Source organism: Telmatherina bonti, assembly GCF_933228915.1.
Source record: "Telmatherina bonti genome assembly, chromosome: 6".
NCBI lineage: Eukaryota > Metazoa > Chordata > Actinopteri > Atheriniformes > Telmatherinidae > Telmatherina > Telmatherina bonti.
This window is the reverse complement of record NC_136624.1, coordinates 9,987,950-10,000,198: the sequence shown is the minus strand read 5'-3', so window position 1 is coordinate 10,000,198 and position 12,249 is coordinate 9,987,950. Positions and strand designations below refer to the sequence as shown.

Sequence of the window (12,249 nt, the reverse complement as noted above, 5' to 3'; positions counted from 1 at the left end):
AAATTAGCAAAATTAGCAAAACAAAATTTTTGTAATTGTTTAGTTATCATCATGAACATAAACAATAATTAAAGACATTGCTTTCCTTGATTTACTTAGTATCAGATCAATATCAAAATTTGTAGTATCGCCCAGCCCTACCAGCAGCAGAACTTTAATCTATCCTCTGGCAGACAGGCAGCCTGTATAAAGACTTCAGAGTTGGACCGATGTGGTCCACTATCTTGGTCTCAGACAGACAGACAGATGTAATAATTATGGGGTACATAGAATTTTTTTCTAAGGTGCAGATGAGAAATTCTCACAAAGATTAAACAATATTTTAATGCCTTGTTTTCAACCAAGACGGGTCACATGTGTAATATAATATAATATAATATAATATAATATAATATAATATAATATAATATAATATAATATAGGCCTATTAAATCGAGTAATTACATAACATGTCTTCTACAGTATATGCTACCGTGTGTTCAACATCCACTTCACTGGCAACTACAGAAAATTACACTAACATCACAATTACATGCAGGCTAACGAGTCAAAAAGAAAAAGAGAGTTGTTACTGTTTGTGATCAAGTTCTTTTATTTTTGAGATACATTAGTACGACGCTCCTCCGTTCCCTATGGTTTCTGGGAAACGAAGTTTTTACGTAGATAAACACCCATTCAATATACAAGTAGAAGGAACGACATTAACTACATTTCCCACAATTCCTCCACTCGTTCTTCCTGGTAAACTTCCACGTAGCATCAGAGCAGGAAAATAACTCGTTTTCCGTTACTGTTAAGTTATTGTTTTAGTGTATTTAATTTTTTTAATGTCACTTGTGTTACACACGATGTTATTTAGTTTGTTTATCATGAAACTACAGTGGTCCGCGTTGCTCTGTTAGCTAAGCTAAGCTAAGCTAAGCGAAGCTAAGCTAATATTGGTCAGATCAGCTGGTCCGTAGTTGTGTTTACAGTTTTGTCAAGATGTACACTTTATTATCTGGATTATATAAGTACATGTTCCAAAAGGATGAGTACTGCGTCCTGATTCTGGGGCTCGATAATGCTGGAAAGACGGTAAGTTTGGGGAATATCATTGTCAGCTTGTATCAATCTGCTTCTCTCCAAGTTTAAATATAGATCAATCTATCGATTTTCCTGCATTGACACGGGTAATAATCCGTTTAGATAGCACGGATTGGTCCATGTTGGCCAACAGAACCGTGCTAGATCCTGTATATTATACAGATGGAGCTTGCTGATGATCACCTGTTGGCTTCTGCATCTATTTTAACTGGTTTAAATTTCGCTTACATTTCTAACACCTATCTTTAGTTTTAATATTTGATATTGTGGAGTGTCGTTTTGTATGGATTTTGTCAGTACTTTATTAAACTTCGACTCCATTCACATTGTACACAGCAGAATGACAACAAAGGGCCTCCTGGTTCTGATTCTGCACGTTTCTTTTTTTTTTTTTTTTTTTAAATTTTATTTTTATCACAATTGAACAAAAAATACAGAATATAAACTGATAAGTCAGGGGGTCAAGAATGAAATGAAAATAGGTACAAAAAGAATATGCAGGCCATGGAAAATACATAAAAATGAATTGAGCATCTTCACCTGTGTATACGTCTATACACACTCATACGGAGTGTCAGTGAGACTATATCAGTGAAATAAGAATTTGTCCAATATGCCTGTAGTTTTTAAGGCCTTAGGATTTTCAAGATCTCTAATGATGGTGCTGTATTGAAAAAGTTCTTGTAAAAATAACAAAGCTCGGTTTGCTATCAGACCAGCTCCTTTTATGAATATGAAACTTTCCCATGAGTAGAACAGGTTTTACAAAAAATGTCAAGTCCTTTTCCACTTTTTTTTTTATCTTCAAAATAACAAAAGGTGTCATTCTCTTTTAAATGTTCTGTTTGCTTTCGAATAAAAGTTTGTACATTAATCCTGAACAATTTACTGAACAAACAGTGATAAAATAGATGATCAATAGTGTCTACCTCCAGGCTGCAAAAGGTGCGAGATCAAAAGGTCCATCTCAAAACGAAATCTTCTTGAAGTGTTTTTTGCTGGATACATTTTGTGTGTAATTTTGTAAGAAACCTCTTTAATTTTATTGTTAAGAAAAAATGTATAATTTTCTGCACGTTTCTGTCGCTGTTCGGTCACAAAGGAGTTTGTTCGACTGGAAGTGTCAGACTGACCGGTAGTCACGTGATTAAGTCATGAAACCTCAGACTTACAGATGGTTTGCTACCTGAAAATCACCTTCCTAATCGAGGCCGGTTTTAGGCAGGAGCAAGAGGGGGCAATGCCCCCTCATACAAATACTCTGCCCCATCAAATAAAATCCGTCAAAACTGCACAAACTACCTAAAACTCTCTCCCTCTGCACAGAGCTGCGTGCCGGTTGTACGGCATTACATTGTCTGACCCCCCCTCCTTCTCCCCCAGTGAACAACCAATCAGCATTTAGTATGCAAATGAGTTGACAAGCAGCCTGATTGGTGGGTGTCAGGTTTCTCCCCTCGCTGAGGCGCTGCAGCGGTAAAATTATAAAGAAGTGAAACTCAGTTAAATACCTCGTAGCGATTTACATCGTGAGATAGGCTACTTAAAAACTAATTAACAATAAATACAGTAGTATATACCGTCTATATGTTGTGTCAACAGGTTATTGTTGCTTTTTTTTTTTTAAGGCTGTAAGCCTGTCAGTGGGAGCATTACTCCATCACACATGAACACTGGATGCATGGTGTGCCTGCATGGGCGTCGTCTGGCCTGGGTATTCCCGGCCCGAGCCCCGAACATTTCTCATCAAGCCCCGAAGGATTTTTCAGCCCAGAAGAAATAAGTTTACATTAACTCAGCCGCCTTATGACATTAAATAAGAAGGTAGTTTTTTAATTACCTGGCTTCAGTGAATGCAACACAGGTACAACAATGTGACCAATAAGAGAAGAAGTTTCCAGAAGCGGAGACACCTCCGTGTTTTATTGGCTGACAGCCCTGGTGTTTTAGTCCTAATCTGAACTCCGCTTTTATTTTGAATTAGGGTGGACATCATCAGCGGTTAAAATACACATCAGATGATTACTTTTTTCAAAAGAGGAGAAGCAACTCTTGGCTTCCAGTGGACAGCCACTGGGTCAACATATGAAGTAGGTAAACAAATTACTCATTTTAATTAGTATGTCTTCAAAGTGACATGAACATGAAGCAGATCATTCATGACAGTATTGATACTTCCAAGGTTAAGCTAGTTATGCTAAACCGTTAGCCTCGTCTTTTTCTGTTACACACATTTGCATTAAATCCAGTGGGGAAGTGTGTGTGTGAGACTGGAAAACGTCCCGAATTTCCCAAAACCACGAAGGAGGAGGAAGTGCTGCTGGGAGTGTGCACGTGCGTGCGTCGTGTTGCAGTAGATAAAAAGCTTTAACATCAGTGTGGAAGTTTTGTTTCTAGATGTAACTTCAGTTCGGATGTAGATAGAAAACAAACAGCTTTATTATAATATTTACTCATTTGTTTACCTGCAGGTCTCTGGCTGTTCAGTTACAGTCCAGCTGTTTGGTTGATGGTTTTACATCTTCTGTTGCTTTACAGTATATTTGGAATAGAAAACCAGTCTTATCATGATCTCAGCTTTTTGGCTGTTTATGTATTAATGAGGACGGTGGTCTTGTATGTGTGTGTTGCTCCAGGATGGGCTGTTGGAGACTGGGGGGGACACAGTAGACTACTAGACTGAGCTGTATTTGATGTTTACAGTTATTCATGTAGAGATTCGTCAATATGATTATTACCTCTACTACGACTGTCATTTAGCATTCTTTGTATTTTAACAGAGGTAATATTGTGGGGGGGGGGGGACTGCTGACATGTTGCATTACATGTCAGCAGTCCACCGTGCCACCTTCCTATGATGTCCTCTACTGTTTGATTTCCTGCTTGTGTTGTTCTCAGTATCATATGTAACTCACTTTGGATGAAAGCATCTGATATATGACAATAGAATAGAATAAAACAGCAGACATGACATAAATAACACAAGCAGTAAATCAAACAGGAGGGTGGATGAGTGCTGGTCAGACTGATGGGAGTCCAGTTGGACACAGGTCCTGCCATGCAGTGTGAGAGGATTTTTCTTTTTGTTTGTTAAGATGAGGCTTCTTGATAGAAATTGTCAACATTTAATTTAATAATTTGATTTACTTTGAATGCTTAACTACCATATAACTGAGTGACCTGTCCTGTCGCTTTGCATTCCAAGATTTACTCTGGAAAATAAAATGTTTTTATTATGTTCGTATTCTAGATTTATCATATACACAAATATTTTCCTGCAGGCATAATATCCAACTATCCAGAAACGATAAACTTAACTCATTTAAACCGTTGAGTAGCATATTTCATAAATATACTAGATTATTGAGCCTATATCCCCAATAAATGGCACTTGAGTTGTGGGCTCAGCCCCCAATGTAATTATTAGTTAGTTTATTAGTGATTATTAGTTATTGTAAAGTAGGGACTGAGTTAAAAAAAAAAAAAAAAGAAAGAGGAGAAAGTGAATAAAATTAAGAAAAAAATGTAATGTTCTGTGTTAGTTGTTTTTGTTGTTTGCTGAACTATGCCATCTTAGTTTTATATTTTAGTTTATTGTTATTTGGCTGTCTAATGAGATATTTATTATGTTGTTAGCTGTTAAAACTTTGATGATTGGTATTTGTAATTTTTTTTCTTACTTTAATGTATCTAATATTTGTATATTTCGTTTCCCTTCTGAGGGAATGCCACTTTATTGTGGTTTGGAGTTTAATGTTCTGCCCTGTTTTTGTTGTTTGTGATAGGCCTAATTATTTCAGCTTAGCTTAATAGTTTAGTTTATTGTTATTTGGCTATCTAATGAGACATTTGTTTTGTTGTTGTTAAAACTTTGATCATTGATATTTCTTATTTTTTTATTATTTCAATATATCTATAATTTTTTTATTCCTTTCCCCCTCTGAGGGATTGCCACCTTATTGTGGTCAGAGGGTTTGCGTGCCTCAGTGACCCCAAGAGCTATACCAGCATTGTCTCTGATGGGACACCCAAGCTGGACAGGTCTTTGGTTTGAGGCCTGACAAAGTGCAATCCATTTCTTTAGAGTGTCAGACTCTAACAGTCCCATTAGGAAAACACTTACAAAAAACAATAACAACAAAAAGAGCACAAGCGTAATGTGCACACGCATGATGCCCCCTTCACATATCTGCCTGCCCCCTCGAGTATGCATTCCTAGAGCCGGCCTTGTTCCTAATGATGGAACCATCTACCAGGCAGAACCATCAGAACCAACAAAGTTATACGAGTGTGCGCAGCACAATGAAGAAATACACCCACCATTCAGTTTATCAGGTCCACGTACTAGTACCGGGTTGGACCCCCTTTTCCCTTCAGACTGTTTTAATTCTTGTTGTCATAGATTCAACAAGGTGTTGACACATTCCTCTGAGGTTTTGCTCCATGTTGACATGAAGCTTCACACAGTTGCTGCACATCATGTTAGGGCTGCTCGATTATGACAAAAATCATAATCACAATTATTTTCACTGAAATTAAGTTCTCGATTATTTATCATAATTATCCAGTATTTTTTAAACAGCGCTGTGCGTCGTGGTGTTCTAGACTCCGTGTCGTGCATTATAACCGTCTAATGCACGGTTCCGAGTTGATTAAGCCGCTTTTACCGCTTATATAGGAACTATTTTACGTTGGCCTCGATGTACGTTTTATGCCAAACAACCGCTGTCAGGCTGCAGCGCATTTCTCTGATTCACCTGTTAAAAGACTGCTGATCTGAACCAGCTGATTAACGTGTTGCTATGGTAACGCCCTGTAACGGAGGGATATTACAGTGACTTAACTCACCGAACTATGTATACAAAAATAATGCGGCCAGTTCTCACTGACAATGGTATAAACTATGTTTAGGTGAACTTCCACAACTTACTGCAGTTATTCTACATTGACCTGCAGCCGGAGCTGACTAAGACTGGCCGCCTGGGAGTGCTTTAGGACGGGAGAGGCTCCTGCTAGATTTGTCGCTCGTTGCTTTTAACAAAAAAAAGTCGCCAAATTTAGCGAGAAAGTCGCCAAGTTGGCAACAGTGTCTGAAAAAAACCAAAGCGGCTGTGGGAGGAGTTTACAGCACAGCGCTGCAACGCCAGAGACGCTCGATTAGCAGCTGAAGACAGCAGGAGAGGAAACTGCTAAGAGAAAAATAATCACACCCTTTTATTTTTATGATAGTTGAAAACCCAGATTGTAATTGAGATTAAAATCCGATTAATCGCCCGGCCCTACTTCATGATGAGAAACTCCCGTTCCACTACGTCCCAAAGCTGCTTAGATGGACAGATCTGGTGACAGTGGAGTTCGTTGGAGGACAGTGAACTCGTTATCATGGTGGAGAAAGCAGCTAAAGATAATTTGAGCTTGGTGACACGGTGCAATTTCCTGCTGGAAGTTTCCATCAGAAGATGCTACGTTATGGTGATAAAGGGATGGACTTGGTCAGCAACCATCTGTCATCAGACTGTAATTTGAACAGATATACTTTAGTTAATGAATTAGAGATTTTAACCAGGGTCTGATAAATGTCTCCAGAAATAAGCAGACTTTACTTTTTAAAAAAGGCCCTGTGTTGTATTCTCCTTAGCATATCATCATCAGGTAATCCTTCCACTGATCTGACTGTTGCTGTTTCTCTGCAGACATTTCTGGAACAGACTAAAACCAAGTTCAGTAAGAACTACAAGGGCATGAATCTGTCAAAGATCACCACCACCGTCGGTCTGAACAGTAAGTTTATGTCGCTAAGCATCTCTTCTACTTCTGTTGTTTTTTTTTTCTTTGCAGCAGCATCAGGGCTTCTTTTACCTAAAAAAAAAAAAAAAGAGACATTTTTAACAGGGTTTACTTTTCTAATCAGTCTAATGTACAGCACATAAAATCTGTTTGTAGTCATTGTAACTAACTCTCACCTCAGTAAGACAGCTCTGAGTGGTCTCTAAGTTGTTTATTATGATCCCTTCAGGATAACTAAAAAAGTGAAGTGTGATTGAACTCACTGCTGGTCCTAAAACAATGCTGCTTTTACATCTCCTCTTCCTCTCTCTTCCCCTCACAGTTGGTACAATTGATGTGGGCAAAGCTCGTCTGATGTTCTGGGATCTGGGAGGACAGGATGAGCTGCAGTCTCTGTGGGACAAAGTGAGTGTTGCCCGTAGCAGCTGCAGAAGATTCCACATTTCAGCTGGAACGTTTACAGTTGTGAACAAAGGACACTGACTTGGACTGAACCCATAGACTGTGTATGAAAGATGGACGGAGCCTCTGGTGGTTAAAATATGCAGAATATATCCTATATAAAATATCTTATGTAAAATATCCTACACAGAAGTGTATACAACTGCAGTTCCCCTCTTCATCCACTAGGGGCTGCAAAACAGAGCAAATCCCCATAGACTCCCATGTTAAAAAGATCAACTTCAGAGCAGGAATAAACATGTTTACAGCAGAAATAAACATGTTTACAGCCTGGTTCAAAAATCCATTTTAGGTTTAATAGGTCAGGTTTACCTTCATGACAACTGTGGGGGGGGAGTGAATTTTTTTCTAACTCGCCCGTTTTAAAGTAATTTAATCTCAAAATTCGGCATATTTAGGGGCGTGTCCTTTTGATTGACAGGTACCCGATCTCCCGCTTCACATCAGAAGAACGTAGAACAACCGCGGTTTTAAGCCGGTTAACAACATGACTTAGCTTTAGCCCGCTTACCTCCATTAGCTGGTTAGCTTCTGTTATCTCCGGGTTAGCTTGGTTAGCTCTTAGCTACAGAAAGCTCGCAGTTCGCTCGATGTCAATCATCCATTATGACGCTCACAGCCCCCCTCCCAGCTTCACCTCTTTGCCCATATTCGTATTTTCCCGGCGGGACGACACACATGCCTCTGCCAAGATGGTGATGGTAGGAACCGCCCACTGAACTTCAATTCAGCTCTTCAGAAACCTACGGGTGACGTCACGGAGGCTACGTCCATCTTTATATACAGTACAACGGTACAAGAGTCTGTAAAAGTTGCTTACAACATGTTTTTACTTTGCTAAGGCCTTGTAGCTGCACCTGACAGCCAATCCCTCGGGGTTTTCACTGTGTTGACGGTACATGCATGGAAAGAGTCTGAAGTAGTCTTAACTAACTCTCATCTCAGTAAAACCACAGCCTGAACGAACCCTTACCTGGAACCAGAGTGGGTTCTGCAGCTGCCTGTCTGCTACTGCCCTTCAAACTTAACCTCAGCATTGACATGCAGCTTTGCCTTAATATAACTAGATATTAAGCTTAATCAGAATTTAATTTACCTCTCAAAAGTAAAGTCTGAGACACTGGTGTCCCATCAGGACCAAGTCCATCCTGTAGCTCATCATCCTCATCCTCCTGTGATGCTGAGAAGCTTCTAGTTGACCGGTTTTTATTCTTCCTGCAGTACTACGCTGAGTCTCACGGCGTCATCTACGTCATCGACTCGACGGACGAGGAGCGTCTGTCCGAGTCTAAGGAGGCCTTCGGTGAGTATTGCAGCTGCTCTTTGTCACATCGTTGTCCAGCGTCCTGTTGGCTCTCACTGTGGCCTCCTTCCTTCCTTCCTCAGAGAAGATGATCAGCAGCGAGGCGTTGGATGGCGTTCCTCTGCTGGTTCTGGCCAACAAGCAGGATGTGCCGGTACTTCTCGTTTATTCCCCACTAATCCATCTGTCACTCCTCACCGTTAGAAAGAACGTAGACGGAACCACGTCAGAGCTGCCGGAGAAGATCATTGTCTCTGCAGCAACACCTTAAACAAACTAAAACCAGAGAAACGTCTGGTTCCTTCCACAAGTTAAGCTATTAATGTAGAGAGTTTTTATCAGGGTAGTTCTCATGAAGACACAAACATAAATATAGAAATTAAATGTAACTATTTTTTTCATTTAGGTAATTAATCTATAGTTCATATAGTTTTAGATCATTTTTAAGCTTTAAATATTTAAATAGTTTTAAATAATTTTTAATTTTATTAATATTCCATTTTGTATTTTAATTTATTCATTTTTAAAAAAAAATATATATTTACATATTTAATTTATTATTTGTATACATTTCCATGGTAACATATAGATCATATTGGATGTACAAAAGTCCCCTTTATTCACCGGTACTAAAAGACCCAGTATCACTTCATGATCAGAATAATTTGAAAGATTTAGAAGTGATTATGAATGTACATATGTGTACATTTCCACATGTGTTTAGTAATAAGAAATGAACAACTTCATATCAGTCCCAACATTTGGATTGGTTTTAACAGATTTACAGTAAGCTGATGCATCTAACTATATTTCTTCTTGTTCATGATTACAGAATGTACAGACTACTATCAGGACAAGGAACCACTTCACCCAGAGAAAAAAAAAATGTCTGAACAAGATTACCTCCCCCAGCTCTAAATTCAGTCTAAACTATTTTAATTCTTCGTCTGTTATTGTGTAAACATCAGAAACATGTCTGGTGTTGGACGAAAACATCTGCTTGTAAATCCATCACTTCCTCATCCCATCATGCTTTCAGGTTGTTTTTGTTATTAATCGTGTCTCACTCAGGTGTGTGTGTGTGTGTGTGTGTGTGTGTGTGTGTGTGTTTTGTCAGAGCTGTTTGTCGGTATCGGACATTAAAACGGCCTTCAGTGACTGCGCCCCGAAGATCGGCAGAAGGGATTGTTTGGTCCAGCCCTGCACCGCCATCACAGGGTAAGACTTCTGTTGCCGTGGCGCCCAGCTGAGAGCGTGATGCGCGGCGCTGCTGTTTGTCACGTCCCGCATGCGGAACTTCACCTGGGTGGCCGTGAATTTTGCCCCGTGTGTCGATCCCATTCCACCCAGTCACTCAGCTGTTGCTGGTGAACCGAATTACTGCCGACCTCAAAGCGTCGTACCTTTTCCAGCGTTTAGTCGCTCCAACGTTTTACCGATGTGTTCCTGACACGAGAGCTCAGCATCAGAACTGTCAGATAAATTTCTTTTCTTTGTGACCTGTGGTCTGATCTTTTGTTGCTATGGTGATTCCAGGTGCGATTCCTCATCATCGTGTGTGTTTTATTAGCCTGTGATGAGAAGCGCTGCAGCAGTAAATCCCTACGTGGAGCTCAGCTCTCAGAAACGGAAAGAAGGATTTTTAGCTAAACGAATGAATGCGTTGACAGACGTTCTCCTTTTTCTGCTACAGGGATGGAGTGAACGAAGGGATCGAGTGGATGGTGAAGTGTGTGGTGAGGAACATCCACCGGCCGCCCAGGCAGAAGGACATCACATAGGAGACGTGGTGGTGGTCTCCTGGCTCGGACAGAAGACTGTTGGCTTTTCCTGGAGGAGGATCCATGTGGATCCTGGAGCTGATGACTTTCCCGTGACCGTTTGGATTTTTCTTTTAGGACTTGTGGCAGATTTGTGATCAGAGTGTAGCGTGGGAGTTTGAGCAGCTGGTCCAGAGATCAGAACTGGGAGAGCAGCAACACGTCACCTCTTACATCCAGAGCTTCCATCAGCTGTTGGTCCAGGTCCAGTTTCTACCAGACCTTCAGACCTCCCAGCAGTTCTGCCTTCTGCTTCGCCTCCATCAGATGGTGTCATCACATCGTTTGTCCGCATGGTTCTCTGGCTGGAACTGAACATGGAGTCCAATGGTGTCTCCATGGTAACTTACTAACCAGTTCACATAAATCACTCATCAGATGTTTTATACCAGGAGAAAAATAAAAGGCTTGTTCAATATTTTCCTGGCTCGGTTCGCTGGGTTCGGTCCGGTTCTGGGACCCGGGCTGCCCTCCAGGCTGGTGCCGTGTTGCACCAGCTCGGCTCGGGTCCAGTTAGAAAGCACGGCCACCTGAGAGCAAGACCAGTGGGGTGACACCATCTGATCGCTGGTGAGGATAGATGGATGTGGTGAATTTGATCAGAGCCCCCCCCCCCCCTCACACACACACACACACACACACACACACACACCTGTTATATCTAACATTATTTAATAAAAAATAAAAAAAAGGAGACCAACTTTGGGTTGCAGGGTACAGATCTGAGTCCAGGTCCAGGTCCTGGTCCAAGTTCTGGTTCTGGTCCTGATCTCTGCTCTGAATAAGACTTGTGAACTGGATCATTCAGGTTCCTGCAGACAGTCTGGGAGCAGTTGTACGAAGCAGGAGAGTATGTGGTGTGTTGTTTGTTACTCCAGCACAAGATGTGTTCACGGACATCAGGAAATTAGAGTGATTGTTTCCCCTGATATCTAAAGGACACCAGATAAATCTGTGCTTCTCCTGAAGTTGTGTTGGATCCTTTAAAACCTGGTCAGAGTTCAGGATTCTCTGAGAAGTGACAGAAATAAAAAGGAGGATGACCTTTAACCTCCAGGTCTCGCTGTTTTCTTTCCTCATCGTTTCACATCACGTTGTTTATCTGAAGCTAAAAACCTGGACTTTAATGCTTCCTGGCTTCCTTTCTGTCCTCCTCTGTAAGAACGGTAGAAATGAAAGAAACTGAACTTTCATTTTCCTGTGACTGTCCTCAGGTTGGGGAAAGCTGAGTTCACGACTTTGACAGTAAGATGAGTAAATAAATAAAGTTCAGCACCATTTCAGACGGTTTGCTGCTGACAAGTTTAGAAGAAATCTTTTATATAAAACATTTGACTAAAGTGCAAGAAGTTTTTGGTAAATGCAGGTTTTCATGTCCAACCTTCAGATAAACACTTTTCGCCGTTTTCCCAGAATCCGTGATATCAGCGGCGTCCGTACCGGTCTGGTACGGAACCGCCATCTTTGTGCTCAGTGGAGAACGCATCGATTTTGGAAGCGGTTCTGATGTTTGTGAGTGTTGGTCAGAGACCAGGATGCCCCTGAGTGACCTCCCTAACGTGTGTTAGTCCCCGTGTGGTCACAGAGAAACCAGTTTTAGTTCATCCTGGGACGTCCGGGCTCGCTCAGCTGGACCCGGTATTTCCAACACAATCCACCAGGAATAATCCAGGTGGATTGGATCTTTTGGATCTGATATACTCATCACAGAACATTTAAATCCAGGTTTGTAAATCCAATGCCACCTTTGATCCAGATTTTTTTTTGTTCTTATGGGTTTTTTCAGAAAGT

At 40.8% G+C, this 12,249-nt stretch overlaps 1 protein-coding gene across 2 annotated transcripts; it reads left to right on the top strand.

Annotated features, from left to right (window-relative positions):
- Nucleotides 1-759: 759 nt before the first annotated feature.
- Nucleotides 760-11,606, top strand: arfrp1 (ADP-ribosylation factor related protein 1). 2 transcript variants are annotated; one of them, XR_013771343.1, is made up of 7 exons: nt 760-1,077; nt 6,780-6,867; nt 7,196-7,278; nt 8,557-8,638; nt 8,727-8,792; nt 9,756-9,856; nt 10,332-11,606. XR_013771343.1 is itself a non-coding variant. In XM_079241949.1 (7 exons), the coding sequence occupies exons 1-7, from the start codon at nt 985-987 to the stop codon at nt 10,417-10,419; spliced, it is 606 nt and encodes a 201-aa protein (XP_079098075.1). In that variant the 5' UTR covers nt 760-984; the 3' UTR covers nt 10,420-11,606. The 2 variants fall into 2 exon arrangements, 1 of the variants encoding a protein (XP_079098075.1); XM_079241949.1 differs by having other exon boundaries at nt 8,722-8,792.
- Nucleotides 11,607-12,249: the final 643 nt, after the last annotated feature.

What these genes read in the sequence shown, in the direction of transcription:
- arfrp1 (XM_079241949.1), top strand. Translation starts at nt 985, where the DNA reads ATGTACACTTTATTATCTGGATTATATAAGTACATGTTCCAAAAGGAT. An exon ending in CACCACCGTCGGTCTGAACA is followed by an intron (nt 6,868 to 7,195) that starts GTAAGTTTATGT and finishes TTCCCCTCACAG; the next exon opens with TTGGTACAATTGATGTGGGC. An exon ending in CCCTGCACCGCCATCACAGG is followed by an intron (nt 9,857 to 10,331) that starts GTAAGACTTCTG and finishes TTTCTGCTACAG; the next exon opens with GGATGGAGTGAACGAAGGGA.